General features: G+C 42.9%; 1 protein-coding gene across 1 annotated transcript in view; it reads left to right on the forward strand.

The window, feature by feature from the left end:
* The window catches only part of ptch1 (patched 1), a 48,173-nt gene that overhangs the window by 25,504 nt on the left and 2,851 nt on the right, over positions 1-19,818 (forward strand). Inside the window, exons 12-20 of the mRNA XM_005721981.1 lie at positions 631-756; positions 3,713-3,831; positions 4,374-5,034; positions 5,597-5,906; positions 7,585-7,727; positions 12,577-12,760; positions 14,516-14,796; positions 16,878-17,015; positions 17,195-17,337. Coding sequence (XP_005722038.1) covers positions 631-756; positions 3,713-3,831; positions 4,374-5,034; positions 5,597-5,906; positions 7,585-7,727; positions 12,577-12,760; positions 14,516-14,796; positions 16,878-17,015; positions 17,195-17,337 — 2,105 coding nt within the window. The remainder of the gene's footprint in view (positions 1-630; positions 757-3,712; positions 3,832-4,373; positions 5,035-5,596; positions 5,907-7,584; positions 7,728-12,576; positions 12,761-14,515; positions 14,797-16,877; positions 17,016-17,194; positions 17,338-19,818) is intronic.

A 19,818-nucleotide genomic window follows, 5' to 3' on the forward strand; every position in this document is an offset into this window, starting at 1 on the left:
TGTGTGTGTGTGTGTGTGTGTGTGTGTGTGTGGTAGCTTTTCATCTCCAGAGGGGAAAACACAGGCATGTATTTGCTTGTTTTTGTTTTCCCCTGCCTCCCTCTCGTTCAAGCCCTCGTCTCTATGCCTCCCTCATCCCCGAGCTTCTATTGTGTGGCTGAGATGAAAACTAAACAGAGCCAAACCTGATCTCTCCTGTCTGATGCGCACACACACAAACACACACACACACAGACACACACAAAGATGCGCATGCCTGCAGACGCTCTCTGTGTGGTCCTGCACGTCTTTAGATCTTCACACAGTTGCCGCCAAAGTCTTCTAGAGTTGTGTGTTTATCACTGTTCTCTTTGTGCGCATTATATTACAACATTTCAGCAGCAGTGATTTTACCAAGCGTTGTTTTGTTCTGTCGGCTTTTTCCTCCGTTACTTCAAACAGAAGTAGACAGGCCCAGGTGGATTATTTAAGCACTTCAGGGCTTCAAGAAACATCGTAATCACTGTCAGTCATATCAGTATCATGATAATGGTACATAATCTCCAGTATTACACGTGTGCCTCTGGCTAAACTCTGATCAAAAGTTTCATTGCTTTTCCTCTCACCAACTTCTCTTTCTGTCTCGACAAGGATCGCACGGGGGAGTGTCTGAAGAGGACAGGGGCCAGTGTGGCCCTTACCTCCATCAGCAACGTCACAGCATTCTTCATGGCAGCGCTCATCCCCATCCCAGCGCTCAGAGCCTTTTCTCTACAGGTACAGTGGCTAGTGAGTGAGGGTTGTATGCGTGCGTGTGCGTGTGTGAGAGTTCAGTCGTGTGGGGCCTCTCTCTTACTAATAGTCCTGTTCCCGTCTTCATTGGCTCCAGATTTCTCCAGACTGTTGTTTTATTGATTTCATTCATCACATTGAAAGTGTGTACGTCTGTGTGCGTTTGTGTGTGTGCATGAGGAGAAGTGTGCGTTTTGTTAAATCCCCCCCTCCTCCTTCTTTGAGGCTGTTTAGTGGTGGGCCCGGTGTCTGTCCAGATTGTGGCTGAGGTCCTAGTAACTGAATCCCTCTGCGAGTGTGTGTGCGCGTCTGTGTACTCACATACCCTCACATCCATGTGCATGTGTGCGTGTGGGGAGTTGTAGTATCTGTGTGGGAGGTTTGAAACGCAATGGCCTAGATGTTTGCATGTGCGCATGTGAGCGAATGTACGAGCAAAGGTGGGGGAACACGAGAGGGGAGCTCTGACTTCTCTAACATCTGTCAGTAATTACAGACATCACCAGAACAGCGAAAACTAGTACAAAATGCCTCCAATAATCAATGAATTCCTAATTCATTTAAACAGTCAGTCATAGCGATACGTGCGCTAAAGAGAGGATAAGGTCAGATAAAAATCTCTGGTTTGAAGTTTGAGTCACTGCAGCACTAACCAGATGGATAGAGAAAGAAAAGGCTACATACATGTTTTAAAAAGTGATGGTTACAACAACAACAAATTTGACATCTCACCTTTGTGTGATGATCACCTTAATCTTCTTTAATCACATGGGTGACCCTCCATTAATGTGAGTGTAGGTTTTGCCGTTTTGTCAAAAATCTGGTTTGTTCAGTTTATTTACCCAAAAGAGTTTCTGTTTTATTGTTTACATAAGGTTTTCTTGACACCATCTTTATAGTCAGAGGCACTCTTATGTGGGTTAGCAAGCCAAAATGGATGATCACAAAAGCCAGTTAGTTCACCCAAGACAGGACGCCAATCTGCCACTAAGACAAAAAGGCACTCATTAAGACTCAAATATACTTTTGTGACAGAATAGGAATAACCACTTATGTTAACTTACTTGCCTCTGGTCTTTGGGGAGGATGCCAGAGTACCTGAAGGACAGTCCACTGTACCACTGAACCATCACAATCAAGCACACACAATAAAAGCATTCAGCTGAGAATTTCAACACATATTTTGCATAAGGAAGCTATGAAAACTTGTTGTAATACGCATTTGCAAGAATTTGCAGTTACATAAGTGATGTATCACTGACTATATGAAAATATTAAGTGATTTCCCCCTCCTGTTTCTTGCTCTTTAGTCCTCACGCACATGCATAGACTCACACACACTTGCATGGACACACAATGTGAGGTAAGATGTTGCCACATTGAGTACAATATTAGCATGTGTGGATTGATGGCTTTAGTAGAGAGAGTCTGTCAAACATGATCCATTTACCCCATGGGTCTAATCCACGGAGCTTCGTTTTCTACACACGCACATTGGAAAAGACGCATGCTCAACACACACACATACGCATACCATGCATACTTCACACTAGTGGTTTTGTTACCGCTAGACGGTAAAACTTCACGAAGTCGACATTCACGGTGATACTCATCTTTTATTATCGAGTGCATCCACACACCGCAACCTTGTGTCAGTGCCTGCAGTTTGTGTTGGCGTGTATGTGTGCGTCTCTTTATCAGCATTAAACACTTCCCATGGTCGACTCCACCTTGGATTCATCGCTTTTTCCCGCGCGCTCCTGCGTTATGTCTCATTCACTTCCTCCTATCAGTATAAACATAAGAAAAGGAATCTTGTCCTGATAACAGCAGCAAAACACACACACACAGAGGAACACACACATTCATGTGCAGAAAACAGATGTGATGATAAATATCCCCCACTCTGGGGTCAGCTCACGGTCACTGTGTGTGTGTGTGTGTGTGTGTGTGTGTGTGTGTGTGTGTGTGTGTGTGTGTGTGTGTGTGTCAGTGGACTCATACTGTATCTGTCTGGATGTTAGTGGGCCAATTGAGAATTAATTGTTCTGCTCTACTTACAGCTTTTTCTTTCTCCACGTCTCCTTCATTGACATTATATCTCTCTCGTTGACTGAGTAGCGAGCTGAGGAATGAGGGAGGGCGAGGATGTGTGTGTGCCTGTGTCTGGTTGGTGTTATGGTGTGGTTTAAGTAGGAGGCTGTACGTTTTTTAAGGTGACAGATATGTGTGTTTATGTGCATTTTTCTGTGTGAGTCTGTAAGGGGTGTGTGTGTGTTGTCTGTACAGCCACAGCGACTGCTCATCACCTCAGGCCCCGCGGGCCTCTGACTCCTTGGGTGGTCTGGCACACACACAGGATTGTGTGTGTGTGTGTGTGTGTGTGTAGTGGTCTGGCAACTACGCAATATCCAGATTGTACTCTGGGCAGGGCCCCAACCTAACCTCAACCCCCACCCTCTGCTCTAGTGCACCACCTTCAAATACTTAACCACAACATTGTACTGGCTTCTATTACACATACATATGCCTCACTTTTTCTCTGCACACTCAGTGTTTTTGCCTTGAAAGGAACTGGAAATGTGTCGAAAGGCAATTTTTCCCTCACTTGAGCCTATTCAGCTTGTGTTATTCTGATTTATATTCAGAGCAACACTGTTTTTGTTAAACAGTAATTCTTTCATTTAATACACTTTCAAAGTAGTTTTGTAAGTTGCAGCATGTGTATGGATGATAATGCAGTTAAATTTACAGCAAAATGCCCTTTTTGAATGTTACATATCATTTCACATCTTCACTGTCTACACTGCATATGATCACCTGTATTTTTTTTCCCACTGTTTGCAACTACAAAAAAAGTCAATCTGATCCTTTTTCTTGATAAAAAGCAGTTTTGTTTGGGTTTTTTCACCTGAAATAACCTTTTCTGTTTTTCTTGCAGGCTGCAGTGGTGGTGGTGTTTAACTTTGCCATGGTACTGCTCATCTTTCCTGCCATCCTCAGCATGGATCTCTATCGGCGAGAGGACAGGCGTTTTGACATTTTCTGCTGCTTCTACAGGTGTGCACACACAAAGACGCTCTTTCATATCTGACGAGACACTTATTGCTTTACCGTTCTTCCTTTTATGTTTTCCACCGATCTCTTCCATGATAATGAACCGTGTACGCACAAAGCTATCTTTAAAGATATCTTCACCGTAATCCCCCTCAGTTAAAAACTAATTACTGCAAAAGTTGTCTCTTTCCGTCTGACTGCTTGGTTGTTTGACTGTATGTTTATCTTTTCCAGTCTTCATTAAAGTTTGCCAGTCTGCCTGCCAGCCCGGGCATGCTCGTTGGCTCGGTTATTGTACAGATGTGTACACACACTATTAAATTCCACGGTTGGGTCCCGGCCCTATATTTCATGCTGCTGGCAAAGGACAGAAGATTCACAATAACATAGGGCTAATAAATACTTTTTGTAATGCAACACTTAACTGTTTCACAAAATCAGATGTTGTACATGCGTACTGGAATGGGTTTTTTTCCGTTAAGTCTGGTTTTAAATTTTGTTTCACAGCAGTGCCTGACAGTGTTTCATCGTATTTATGTCTGCAGCCCTTGTTCCAATCGTGTGATTCAGATAGAGCCACAGGCGTACCTGGATGGGACAGAAGGGAGTCGCTACAGCCCTTCCCCGCCATATCGTACCCCTCCTCCCTCATATCACATGCCTCCCCCAAGCTACAGCAGTCCCCCTCCTTCCTACAGTAGCCATGGTTTTGCTCAGCAGACCCAAATCACTATGCAGTCCACAGTGCAGCTCAGGACGGAGTACGACCCCCGAACTCAGGCCTTCTACACCACAGCTGAGCCCAGATCCCAAATCTCTGTGCAGCCCATCAACCCAGCTCCAGCTAGGACCAACCGTAACAACGAGTATTACAGTAGCAGCAATCACGCCAACATCAGCAACAACAACAACAGTGGGGGCTTGAATAATGGGGGGTCTCGAGGTTCTGCCAGCTTCTCCCATCATCATCATCCCGCACCTCCTCCTGCTGCATCGACCCCAAGTGCTAGCTCAGTTGCTCAGGGTGATGGAGCCTCATCGACTGGCCAGAGTCCAGAGAACAACAGCTCCACACGGGACCTGTTGTCCCAGATTGGAGAAGCCTCACTGGGCCTACGCTGCCTCAAGCCCCCCTGCTCGCGCTGGACCCTGGCCTCTTTTGCTGAGAAGCACTATGCGCCATTCCTTCTGCAGCCCACCACCAAGGTGAGTTCAGTTGCTCTCTGTGTTTCTGTAGAGTAGGGAGACAAAGAAACAAGCGGAATAGCTTCTGTATGAGGTAAAAGTGGGTTTGTGTGCTGACTCACTGTGGTGATAATTTGAATGGGAGGGTTAGTCACCGGAGTGTGTAAGGAAGGAGGAAATCGGGGGTGGAAATTGTGGTTATGTCCTATCTGAGACACACACACACACACACACACACACACACACACACACACACACACACACACACACACACACACAGTGGGTGGCCAGACCTTTTAAAGCCTTCCAGAACTGAAATCATGTGGTGGTCTGTACTTGACATTACAAAATGTTCCTCAGTTTCTTTCTTCTTCTTTTTTTTTTTTTTATATAAATTGCTTCACGTAGTCCTGCAAGGCATTAATCCGGCACTTTACTTTTTGCAGAAAAAAGAAAAAGTAGCACTTTTGCTACATTGTATCAAAAAGCATCTGACAGCTTATAAACAGCTTATAAACAGGCAGATGTTTTAATTGGATATTTGTTTTTTGATAAAGCTGTCTCTTCATCCCTCTGATTCCAGGTGGTTGTGATTGTGCTGTTCCTCTGCCTGCTGGGAGTCAGTTTATACGGGACCACCCAAGTGAGGGACGGCCTGGAGCTGACAGATATTGTACCAAGGGAGACAAGCGAGTACGACTTTCTCGGCGCCCAGTTCAAGTTCTTCTCCTTCTACAACATGTATGTGGTAACACAGCGCGCCGATTATGCCCAAAACCAGCCACTGCTTCACCAGCTCCACCAGAGGTTCCACACCATTCGCTACGTGCTGAAGGAGGAAAATGGACAGCTGCCTCGCATGTGGCTTCATTACTTCAGGGACTGGCTGCAAGGTAAATCTAAGTAATTTTAAGCTTGACGTACACATGCCACCTCAACCCGACCTAAACAGTGAATAAAACCGAATATGTCAAATTTTTGTGGCTCAGCACTGAACACACCAATGACTGGAGGTGTCATATTTTGGGCTCTCCATAATCTTCTCATGAGCGTCAAAGTTCACCTGGTTTCAAGGATGACCAGAATTCATCGATTAAAAGTCAAGGTTACTGTGTCAGTCAGTAATTTTAAGGTAATAGGATAAAATGAAAAAATATCAAAGGTTAACTTCGATGTAAGATCTATAAGATTTTTAATTCTGTAACTTAGGAGCTAAACGGGAAATTGTGGTCATATTTCACATGTGGTTGGATACTGAGTTAGTGACACTAATCATTTGTGTCCACATCATAAATTCCTTTCGAATTTTCGGGTATGAAATGAGTGTGGACAGGTATGGGCATAAACTGCACCTTCTGGTTGAGAATAAAATGGGTCAGATGCGGCATAATGGTGTAGAGCCAGTGTTAGTTCATTTGAAATTTTACCTTTGCTTATTTAACTTATTTAACTTTGCTATTCAGGATAGTTTAGGCATGGGAATAATTTACTTTCCCATGAAAGCATTTTGAGATCACAATTTTATTCCGTGTTTTGACATAAATCCGCAGAAAACAAGATGTTAGGCAGGAGTTCAGAAGTAGGAGGGACTGCATAAATGGACACTGACAGTAGCTGATTAAAATCACTTGTTTCTTCCATAAGTGGGATTGATGGCGAAGAGTATAGTGGGAGTCAATATTTTTCAACTTCATCTTGGGAAATGTACAATATTCAAAAACCTTTGGCAGCAAATATGTTGTCAGTGCAAATCGGCATGTATTGAACCAGTACTGCCTGCTCTAGTGTTTTTGTTTGTTTTTCTAGATAAAAATTTAATATTTGACACGTAAGACATGGTACACAACGCTTTAAATTAATTTTGAATGGAGTGATGGATGGATTTATTGTTTCATACAGAATTGCAAAGTATCAGCGAACAGTATTTTCTTTCATATGTCAGCCCAATCTATGAATGGCTTAATTCTCAGTGAGGAAATGTACTTAACGATAAAACACATCGTGAGAGTCTGTGTGTGTGTGTGTGTGTGTGTGTGTGTGTGTGTGTGTGTGTGTGTGTGTGTGTGTGTGTGAGCCGGCTGGGAACCACACAGGGAGTGTGTGTGGGTGAGAGAGAGAGAACTGTGTCTGATATTGCTCTCTGCAATGGTGGGACAAATTGGAGCCAGACAGGCCAAGGAACGAGACCCAAAACAACATCTCCCACAGACGGACCACAGCATGGGCCTTGGGGGAGAGCCGAGAAAAGAGGAGTGATACACATATGGATCAGAGAGTAGTATAGAAAAGAAGGCAGATGTTACTGATAAAGCCCCATAACGATCTCTTTGAATTAAAAGCAGCAGATTTTCTGTTTTTGAAGTCATGTTTAGTGGTTGAGAATGGAACTGAGTTATCATATTAAATCAATCAAGCCTATTATAGAGTTAGGGTTAGGTTAGGGTGTTGTGTTATTTACTGTGTTGGGTTATTGTTTGTTGTGTGTTGCAGTGGGAGAATGAAGATAACAAGGCATGTAACCTTTTTAAACATCCACATCTAACCAGTGTGTTTTGCTGTGGTTTCCTACAGGTCTCCAGCAGGCTTTTGACAAGGACTGGGAGGCTGGCCGCATCACCCACAACAATTATAGGAATGGCTCTGATGATGGCGTCCTAGCATATAAACTCTTGGTGCAGACAGGGCGCAGGGACAAGCCCATCAACTTCAACCTGGTACGTTTAGGATTTAAATTGAATTTATTAAAAGTGGATAAGCGATTCCTCTTGTCATTAACACGTAAAAGTTCATCCGTCTATCAAATGCATCAGATGTAAATTGAATGTGCTGCTATGGTGATGAAAGGGGATAATAATTCACAGAGATCATGAAAAAAGCTTCCTGGTCAATGCCCAGGTGCAAACTGTTGAAAGAAAACAAAGCTTTGATCTGAAACAAAGGCTTTAGATGGATGAACACACCTCGGTAAGCTTTTATTGTTGCGTTAGAGAAATCTCGTTCTCATTTGTCAGTTCTAATACTGGAAGTTAGCACTAGCCTGCGAGTGAATTGGTTCCTGATGAATGAAATCCTGGCTATCTGAGTGTCTATTGTCTGGCTATTTGACTGTCAATGGTACACTGCAATTCAAAAGATGTGTGGACATGTTGGGTTAGCAGCTTGATTTGCATTATATGAGGAAGTATGTGCAGATGTTATGTAAGCATAGACCATGCAGACTGTATTACATGGACTACAACTTGATAATAGCCTTGAGAGATGCTTCCACCACTTTCAAAGCTCTTTTGTGACGCTGTATGTGTATGCATATCTGTACATTTTGTTATGACTCTAGGGGAGCCACACCCAGCTTAAAACCATCTCTGACTATTCATATTTTTCTTTCTTTCTCTCTGTCTGTGTTCGTGTGATGACTTTACCGAGCTCAGGAATTTAAAGCTCTCACTGGAGCTGCAGCCTGACTCTGAAAAACCTATTAACTCTTCATTTAAACGATTTGTCAGTTTGCGTGTGGGGTTTTTTGTGTGTGTGTGTGTGTGTGTGTGTGTGTGTGTGTGTGTGTGTGTGTGAGATGTGTGTGTATAGCAGGGCCTTGACAGTGAGCTGTTTCCCTTAAACATCAAGTCTTTTAGCTTGACACATCGTCAGTGCTTCCAGCCACGGTTTACAGTATGAGAGGCTGGGATGGCTGAAACTGGTGCAGAGAAACGCCTGCAAACCCCAAAGTGTCTATAAATAATTAATCTGGATTCTGTGGCTCTAAGTAGAAACCTGAATCTGATTCACTGAGAGCTAAATTTTTAAAACATATTTGCATGTTTTTCTAATATAAACAATAGCGTCTGCTTCGTCAAACTACTTTCTGAGAGGAGCAGTTGAGGTTTACTGGTGTGGTATAGAAATGCTTGTCTGTTGCAGTTAATACATTCTAAGCCTTGAAGGACAAAGAGTGTGATAAACTAATGTCATTATTGCTTATATAGATAGTCCTATGAGCTGACACAAGGCTTCCAGGGTGACTCTGGTTTTGGTTGCATTTGTTTAGGTCTGAGATGCTAGTCCTATATCCACTGCACATAAAAGTAAAAATGTCTCCTCTTTACACATATTTAATTCTATAATCAGAACATGACTGTTTAGCTTCATCTCTGGTACTGAAGTAGTTCTCCATGAGCTTCTGAAAAGTTTGCACAGCCATTGGTGAAGCTGAAGTGCAAAATTAAGCCATAAAGTGAGTATACAACAAAGCATGTTATCTGAATCATGTGGTAAACTCCAGCTGAGCTGTTGAAACTGTCTCCTGCGTGCCACCGAATGAGTGTTTGATGTCCAGCAGTAACTCGAGTGTAGCGACTTGAGCACCTTGGGTCTCGGAAGGAGGTCGAGACAGGAACTTATTGAGGAAGATTAAATCAGGTCTCTTGTATGTCAGTGGAAAGATACCAACCTGATAATGTGAAAGTCTGGGGGAGAAACAGGAGGAAATGAGGGGAAAGATTGCATTTGTGGAGCTGGGTAAATGTTCTCAGCTTCAACAGGGCATTGAATGCTTTTCTTAGTTTAGTATCACCTCCAAAAAACAACATATGTGGATGCATGGCTGCATTCTTTGGCAGGAAAACGCAAAAACAGAAGATAAGAAACTGGAGAAATATAAAAACAAAATTCTTGGCCAGAATATCTGCAAACCTCAAACACAAAACAAGCCATGTCCGTTTCAACATCGAAATCATTTTCATCAAGGGTGATTAACTTTGACGCATAGCTCTTCTGTGTCTCCTGTTTATTTGTATTTAGAATTTGTGCAACTCTGTGTTCCAATCATACAGCTCTACAGATGTTTATTAAGGGTTGCCCACCTCTCCCCTTTGCTCTTATGGCTATTTGTTTATCCAAATAAACTCCATTGCAGCAGTTATCTAGCTGACAGGAAACAGGGCCAGTCCTGGTGTGCGGCCCCGTGACATCACTTCCTCTGCCTGTGAGAGAAGTGTACTTGCCGTGAGGCGTGGGGGCCGCCAGCAGAGCTGCCTGGGCTTCCCGTGACAGCTTGAAGACATACAGTTGTTGAGTATCCTGCTGTTAAATTCGATCCAGATCCACTGGAATCTAGCTGTCTCTCTCTCCTGCTCACAAACTCCAGCTCGCACCACCACTCGCTCTCTCCCTCTCACTCCCTCTGTCTTTTCCTCCCTCCCTTTCTCTTCCTTTTCTCCACTGCTGTGTCCTCTTTCATTGAGGGAGCTGGAAACAAGTGGTTTCTTTTAGACAGCTCTGTGTGTGCATTTGTGTGTTTTGAATGTGTGCTTCTCCTTTTTCTGTGTGCGTGTACTTGTTGAGCAGTAGCTTCCTTTTTGTTCCTTAAAATGAGGACCAGATCTTCAACATCCCTGGTAAATTGCATAGCTAGATGTTTTATTTTGATATGCCACTCTTTGGATCTGTGCAGAGGTGTTCTGCTTTTGATTTGTCCCTACTCTGTGCTGGTGACCATTTGTTCCCTATATGTGTGGCTTAAAGCTATTTGCATCGCAATTAAAAAATCTGTGGCGTGCGAGATAAGTCCTAAGAAAGGCCATGCTAACATTATCAAGAGCTCTTTTCTTCGTAGGGCAGGTCCATCTGTGGCGCCAGGCATTCTGGGTACCCACAGGGGTCAGGAGAACCAAGTGTGAGGAACATTTGTACAGATGTTGTGTTATTTTTATAGCTCTACTCCATTTGCTGGGTGGCATTTCCTTCAGTGTTAACAACCAGGTTAACTGCACACAGACGCGCTCAGGGACTCCAGCCAATTTTTTTATTGTTACGCTAACTCAAGCAATTTTTCTCTCCCAACCCCCCACCACAAAAAAACTACTCCTTTCTTGTACCTAACCCCACGAGTCTAGCTTTAACCCCCAGAACGCTCCCTGCCTCTGTGAAAGAGGGATTTATGGTTCCTAGAAGGGAGAATGGCAGAGTGGTGCGCAGTAATGGTTTTACCTCTCAGGAGGTAGCAATGCTAGACTACACTCCTGTTTCCACATGGGAGGGCAAAACTAACAGCCCTTAGTGAGACAGTCATTCGCGTCTACCTACTGACTTTTGCCGTCAAGGCAAATGACGCTGAATAAAAGAGTGCAATAAGGCAGAATCACAGACTCACACGCTCACAAAGATAAACAAAGTGCCTCAGAGAGTTTATCCTAAAGAAATCCAAGTGGAGTTGTCACTCCACTTGGATTTCCTTTTGACAGTTTGATGTGATGTAATTACTTGTACCATTTTCGCCTGAATGCACAGACAAAAATGGTACAATACAATGGTGCAATGATGTTTAGCCCAGGATGCTAAAATATAATATCATGCTTATGTTAACATAGTAACTAAATAGCTATGTCGCTGAGGCAAACGGGTAATTAGCTTTTCAGTATTGTGGTAATAAAATATGAGAAAATTGCAATTTGAACCTGATAGCGCTGTATAAAACATAAACGTATTATTCAAATTCTACTGAGGGGAACGTCAATCTTTGTATTTTTATGTCCTGAGTCCGAATCTAATCCTTTCATGTTCTTCCTCTATCTGTGTGAGTTCTCTCCGGCTACTCCCACACTACCTGCTTTCTTCCCCCATGGATGGATGGATGGATGATCCAGTAGCTCATAAAGTCACACAGATTCAGTATTTGAATGAATGAGCCTTGACTATGTTTCTGAGATATTTAGCCTGGACCAAAGTGGTGGACCAAAGTCAACAATGCATTCATTGCACTTATTCTCCTAACAAGACCAATTAGAAAGAAAAATACTTTTATGTTTTTGTTCACCTGAAAGTGCCCAACTCCAGAAACTCAAAACACAACCTGCACAGCTCTAAAATAACCAGAATGCCTGTTTAAAGCTTCCTTGCTCAGATTGCTTGGTTCTACAGGCAGCAGCAACAGCTACTTCTTGACAGGAGAGCGTTGCAAGGCTTCCTTTAGAAATTTATTCAGAGTGGTCAGGACGTTGGGTCTGAGGTTGGCCAGCCAATATCTACTATATGTAAAGGGAGAAGCTGATTCAACATTTTCCATGTTTTAATGTGGCATGATAATTCTGGGAAGCTGTGATCAGAAGTACGGGAATGTTCAGAAAGGCAACCAGTGTCTGACTTGTTGGTTTTTCTTTGGTTGGAAAGAGAGAGGGGCTAATATTTGACTCATATTTTGAAAGCTGCTCCGTTCTCTTGCGCTCATGCGTGTGTATAAATAAGCATTTCTGTGGTCAGCTCACCTGTAGAATGTTATGGTTAAACATCCCTTATTTCTACAATACCTTCATTTCCAGCGTGTACTTAACAGCCGCAAGCACTTCAATTTTTTTCTACTTTTTTTCCCCCCTCAATTAAATTTTTTCCATTTTCTAATAATTCCATTTCAGTTCAAATTTTGACGGTTTGCTTGGGTGTAGTAGACAGACGAATGACATAATGCATTCGATGAATTATGTGTTTGAAAATTGTAATTTAAGAGGCTATACCAAAACCTATAAGTCTAATATTACAGTCATTAATTCATCTCGTTTGTGGGTTTTGTAGCTGACTCGCCAGAGGCTTGTGGATGCAGATGGGATCATCAATCCCGGAGCTTTTTACATCTACCTAACAGCTTGGGTCAGCAATGATCCTGTGGCCTATGCTGCCTCACAAGCTAACATTCGTCCACACCCTCCTGAGTGGCTCCACGACCATACCGACTCCATGCCCGAGACACGCCTCAGCAGTAAGTCTGCATGACCTATGTTCACATTATTTTACCGCTGAATACTGAGTAGTGCGACAGAATGGAAGAAATTTGAAATAATATTGCTTTTAGTTCCAACAAGTTCGGTAATCCAGCTCCACATTAATTTGAAATGTTACTGTAAGGTACGGCCAAACATACTGCATTTATTATCTGCTTACTGAAATTTTATGCCTAACTTTTGTGAGGTTTATGAGTCTCGGCTGCAACTTTTTCAGTTTCCATAAGGCAGCAGCTGCATGTAAGCAACGTTCACATCTTGTGGTTTGAGTTATTGGTCCTTTTTAGCTCTAAGTGAGGTATTAGACTTTACTGTACCACTGCAATATGTGTGCATTTGTGCATGACTGAGCTCACTCTGCTAACCCGAGGACCAAGACACAACTTGCTGTTATTCTTTTAATAGTGCCTGTGGTAAATGCTATAATCCTGACTACCATGGGGCTCTAGCATTACACACACATACACACATTATTAAAACTCAGCGACCCCAAAAACAGCACCCACCCTGTTCTCGTTTCCCTACCACACACACACACACACACACACACACACACACACACACACACACACACACACACACACACACACACACACACATAAAAATATACTTACATTGTTATTTGACTCTAGCCTGTGATTTGGTGTAAGAAGGTGTTACAGGACAAGGAAGGGGGATGATTGGATAATTAAAAGAGAGAGACAGGGTTTGGGTTGGAAGCACAATTGGATAACAAACAGGAAGTCCTTGACAGCGGGGGAACGTGACTGGATAAACTGCATGAAGTGTTTGGCTGTGCGGGAGACCCCCGGAGCAGATCTATGTTTGCCAAAAGCTGCAGGTGTTCTAATCGAAATTTTATAGTTGAGACTATAATGGGCCATACCATGTTAGCAAGCTCTTCCATCTAACCCTACACTTACTATGAAATGAATACATTCAAAGCAACATTAGACAATACTACAACATGTTCTATAAGATAAAAAATAGGCAGTAGACTGGTCTAGTAGTCTGGTCTTTAGTAGTGATACTGCAAAGCTACTTCTAAATGTGGCAACTTCTAAATCTTTTGTAAGCACCTACTATGCCTCCATAGCATCGTGACAGGCAGATATATACGTGATCACACATTTATATTGTGCCTTACGTGGTGGTGCTAAGATTAGGGTGTGGTAATGGCAGTGATTCTGACATTGTAATTAGCTTGAATCATCGTTAGCTCTGACAGTCTGCTGTGTCTGGAACTGATAGGCCCTCATTAGCCAGGCTGGGCCACAGGCTGGCCAGGACTGAGTCAATGGAGGTCTGTTTCACTCTCCTCCGCCACCCCCACAGAACACACACACATGCAGATACGCACACATGCACATACGTCTGCAAACGTAGCTTCTCTTGGAACAGAGCTGCATTAGGAACGGAAAGCCTTGGTATTCGTGGTTTGGATATAGAGCCTCAATTATTTCTGCAGACACACGAAATGATCAGAATATAATGAGAATTAATCAGAATAGACAAATGTGATCTGCAGAAGCCACTGTTGATTTATCCGATTGCTTCGTCGATGTCTACAGTCTTGAAACGTTATCATCTGTGTGGTGTTTGCTTCCAAGGCCCCAAAGAAAATACTTCACCAGTTGCTTCATGGCATATGTCATATAATGAAAAATCTAAGTCGGGGGGGTACAGCTTTGCTAACAATTAAACCAACCTTCTCTGATTTTCTCACCATCCAGTCCCGGCTGCTGAGCCCATCGAATACGCACAGTTCCCCTTCTACCTCAACGGGCTCCGGGAGACGCCGCAGTTTGTGGAAGCCATCGAGAGCGTACGGGCCATCTGCAGCAACTACAGCCGACAAGGCTTGCCCTCCTACCCCAACGGCTACCCTTTCCTGTTCTGGGAACAGTATGTTAGTCTACGCCACTGGCTTCTGCTGTCCATCAGTGTGGTGCTCGCCTGCACCTTTCTCGTCTGTGCCCTTTTTCTGCTCAACCCTTGGACCGCTGGCATTATAGTAAGTGTTGGAGAAAACACACCACATGCACAGAGACAAATGCAGTAACTACAAATATGTGGTATGACAATGCCCAGGGAAACACACGTAGCTCCATAGATTGCAGCAGATGTTCTGAGAGATAACTTTAGAGAAAGATACAAATGTGTCTGCTACTTCTAAAAAGGTTTTTGGCTGCTTGACATAGAGAGAGAGAGAGAGAGCTTAGCTTTCAATTATTTAAAAGTCAATTTCTTCCCTCTCTTCATGTCATTTCCTGGTTTTTGCGTGTGGTCCAGAATGCATGTCAGGAGGAGAGAGTCGGAAAAGAGAAGGGGCTGGTGTGTGTTATCGTAGCCCCAGTCACCAGTGTTTATCTTGTGCTGTTTTGTTAGGACCAGTCTGTTTAGTCTAGTCCAATACTCCCAGACACAAACTCTGAAATAAATGGGAAGAGGACAAAAAGTTGCCCCAGCAACTGGCTCCCACTCTAAACCTATAAAATGTTTGATTTTATTTCCATCTCTAACATTCATCCACTCTTGCTCCTCTCAGACAAGACGTTTCCAAGGATATTGGCAAACGTGTTCGCATACACAAGCCAGTTCTCAAAAACACTTTGAGCACTCTAGTGCATGTACATACTTGCACACACATACAGTATGAATGTTTAAACTCGCAGGTGATAATTCACACGGAAACACGTACAAAGAGTACTCTGGTTTTTCTCTCTAGTGGGTTGTATTTTACAACCGGCAGTGGCCAGGCCACCCGAACCTTGAAACAAGGGAGGAGGGGACTTCATGTTCATCCTCTTCAGGCCTTACTAGTAAGATCAAAACATCAGTTATAAGAGAGTTCTATCAAAGCCCAAAGCACAGGCAGCCATACAACATCAAACTCTCAAAGCCTTCAAGCCCTGAAATCCACCATGACCATGTAGACAGAGGCTTTGTGTAAATATCATGTCTTGTGTTTAGATTTATACAGTTAGTTTTTAATCCACTTGATTTTGACTCCTCTTAACACTTAAAATCTGAATGGGTCTCAGTACATTTAGAGCAATCCTTTGTAATCTCAATCTGTGTTCCTGATTTATGTTTTATATTATTTATAGAAAAAACATTGCTTAAAAGAAACAAAAAGGCAGGTGTATACAAGGTTTTACCTCACACAGAGAATTTTAGTAATAGTAAATGTAATATAATGCAAGAAAATGTGTTAAATCTAGTAACATCTTTTCCTCAAACTATTTTATTTTAATATACAGTATCTGCACACTTGTAATTAGATCACCCAAAATGCCCTTCAGAATAAAGTGGCAGACACACCACACAGTACAAATACCCTTTGTGGATGTGCACATACTCTGTGCTGGGTCACCTATAGGTGCACGTACACATAGTTACCTCCTCTGCCCACCTTAACCCTCTTCAAAGGATTTGGGCCCCGTGTAACCTGACACCTGTCAGCTGATAATAGCAGCTCCTGTAATGCTTTGCTCCGGAGTCTCCACAAACACACACATTTCACCCACATGTATGGTTACTGCTCAACACATTTATAAGGCAGATATACTCACACATATCACCCTCATGTGTTATTTCTCTGCCTCATCTGTCTTGTATGCAGTCAAATTTAAGGTCAAATGGAAGTTCACACAGTTAAAGCAGGGAATAATGATTTGTTCTTTCTATAATAAGACAGCATAAAGTAGAATAACTCCATTTGTGGTAATTAAACGCACTGTGCTCACAGACAAGTTTTACCTGTTTCACCTAGCAAATGTGCATTATAATTCTGAATTAGCTGGCATTTTCTTATCCCTTTTAAAGGTATTGTTTGTATCTTTTAAAGTCAAACATCGAAGAGAAAAAGACGATGTGTCCTGAAAAACCTACAGAAACCATTTGAATGGATATTGGATAAAATAAAACGGTTGCAAACACTGAATCGTGCAGGCTTTTTGTAACAACTGGCACTTTCTATGTGTAAAAATGTTTTAGAACTTTGAGTTTATTAACTACACAAGTGTAACTAAAGGTTCATGTAAATTGAACAACTACCCACATTTCTCACAGAAACTCTTACTTTCTCTTCAGGTGTTGGTGCTTTCTCTCATGACTGTGGAGCTGTTTGGCTTCATGGGGCTGATGGAAATTAAGCTGAGTGCCGTCCCTGTTGTCATTCTCATCGCCTCTGTGGGCATTGGAGTGGAATTCACTGTCCATGTGGCCCTGGTAAGTTTAAAAATGAATTAGTGAATTTACTTACTTTCTAATCCTAAATGCTGCTTGCTGGAATGGTGAGGTCTATTGCTGGATGGATTCAGGTCTCTCTGATGGTTGTGGAGCAAGTTAACCTTTTGAGAACAAGACATAAATTGTTTTTTGGTTTTTGTTTTTTCTGTGTGTTGTAGGCATTCCTGACAGCCATAGGGGATCGTCACAAGCGGGCAGTGCTGGCACTGGAGCACATGTTTGCACCGGTGCTCGACGGCGCCTTTTCCACGTTTTTAGGCGTCCTGATGCTCGCAGGCTCTGAGTTTGACTTTATTGTCAGGTCAGTTACAAAATCAAACTCACAAGAAACTACTGCTTTAATTTGAACTTGAAACCATGCATATTTGCACATACAGAAGTTATCATATATATTTAAATAATGTTCTTAGACCATGCCTCAACCTGTATACCACACAGGAATCCACCTCAGACCCCGATCATGCATGACAGCTACTCACTTCTTCTTTTGCTTCTCCTCTTTAAATCTCATCCAATTTTCACTACCACTAGCAATTATTCATTATTATTTACTATTATTATTTATATTTTTCGTCTCTTTCTGGGGGATGATCTCCAGGAAACCTCACCAAAAATCTCTTTCCTTTTTTGTCTTTTCTTTTATCTACCTCTTCCTCCTCCTAATATCTGTCGTGCCCGACATTTTATGGGAAACCAGGGAAAGGGTTGAAAATTAAAGGTGAAAAATAGGTGGGGGGGAGTAGGCTGTAAGGGAGGTGACAGAGGGGAGCAAAGTGAAAGAGAGTGAGTGAGTGAGGGAGAGCAGGAAAGACCTCTGGCTTTTGTAATCTCCCTCAACTGGTTTAACTGCCCTCACTAGACATTTATAAGCAGGGAAAGGAGTAACAGAGTGGGGGGCAAGAGAGCAGTTGTACAAAGACAGGAGAAGTGGAAATTAAAACCGACACACTGCTGGAGCGCCGTGCAGGTGGCTGCTTTTGTGTTTGCACCTTCTTAAGCGTCAGACAGAGAGGTAGCGACCAGCTGCCGTTCAAGGGAGGAGTATGAATAATTCTGTATGTTCTCAACTCCTACAGTATTATGAGAAGTTTCCCCAGACTTTGGTGTGTAATTTAAACAACCTTATGTCTTTACATGGCCATATGTACACACATTCTTGGTTGCTGCCAGATGAGGTAGCTGTATGATTTGGCCTGCTTCTTTGAGAGCTAGAATCACTGAACTCCATGTGATCTGCAAGCGTTCATCTGTGCACACCCGCACAGTTACACAGTTCCCCCCTCGTATAGACACACCAACCTGCTCCCTGACCCTTTAATCATGGGGGTCAATGATGGTGCGCCTGCCAGTGAGAGAACACACAGATACACACTCAGAGAGACACATACAAACATACGCACACAAACTATTGAGGCCTATAGACCTTCTCTCCGCACCTCCAGTGGTGTGCTCTGGTTTCTGGCTCAGTCTCGGGCCTCCATTTAAAGGTTCTGCTGTTGTCTGAGCAAACAAAGCAGCGCCCCAAGACGGTGCAATAACAACAGGCCCAGCTCATATTTTTCTGCTTGCGCCGAAAGAAATGCTTCCCTGACTTTCCCCATCAGCCCTGTGAATGTTTTCACTCTAAACAGCCTGGTATGTGGGCTGCACGCGTGCACTCGTACATATGTGTGCACATGTTTCTTCAAAGGTGACGTGGCTTTTACTCCTGATGCTTTGTATGGAAATGCAAACCATAATTATGAAACTGTTATTTTAGCTCTAGGTAGCTATATTAAAAAAAAAATCATCCTAGGACCGTAGTTGATCATTATCCAATTTAGGAAATGCAGTCCTTCTTTTGCTCCCTGCATAGACTATTTATCTCTATGCAACTAAATCCTGACTCGCTGTAATTAGTTAACAGAACTTGTATTTCAAGTTAACTACAAAAATATGCTGCTCTTGTCTATAGATTGTGCCTCGCTGCCTCATCATTGTAGTATCAGAATTTCTACAAGTCACTTCATCCATCTTTTGGGTAGCTTTGCATTGGTTTTTGGGTTGTTGCTTTTTACTCGATCTTAGCATGTCTGTTACTTTCCAAGTAAACCAAATGGAAAGGGTGAGACTGTTTCACTGTAATTCGGTTTTCTAGAACTGTGCATGAAAGGCCACCCCTGCTGTGTAGACAGGGACCCTTGCTCCGTACTTGTGGATAGTCTTTTCCACAGTGTCCCTTCATTCTCTACACGCACACATCAATAAAACACAACTGAAGGATTAGTTATGAATGTGCACTTAATCTGAGGCCCAGCTGCATGGCACATCTACACCTTTGTTAGCTCCTATTTACACCCACCCGTGCACACACAAACAAAGAACATAGTCAAGAGTCAAGAAAAAGCCTTCATGGCGTGTCCCTGAATACCTGAGAGCTTCCAGCGGAAAACCAATGGGTGGCTGTGCGGGGTATGGGGTGGGCTTCCATAATGAAGGAAGCAGGGTTAGTGAGAGAGGGAGATTTAGAGTGGAGATTGGGGAGTCTTACCTGATACATTGGAGATTTAATTAGATGGAGTGGCTTGTGGAGTGGCCGGGAATTTCACAGGGGCTTAGCTGGAAGGAAGGGAGGGAAAAAAGCGAGGAAGAGAGAGAGAGAGAAAGGAGAGTGAGAGAGGCCAGGGAGGGGTGGCGCTGAGGGTCCCCTTCTCTTCTTCCTAGACTAAATTGTTTAAATTCTATACCCTTCACTTCATTTATTTGCTTCTCGCTTTTCTTTTTCTTTTCTTTTTTTTTTTTT

Source organism: Pundamilia nyererei, unplaced genomic scaffold (genome assembly GCF_000239375.1).
Source record: "Pundamilia nyererei isolate P.nyererei 1_Seehausen unplaced genomic scaffold, PunNye1.0 scaffold00006, whole genome shotgun sequence".
Lineage (NCBI taxonomy): Eukaryota > Metazoa > Chordata > Actinopteri > Cichliformes > Cichlidae > Pundamilia > Pundamilia nyererei.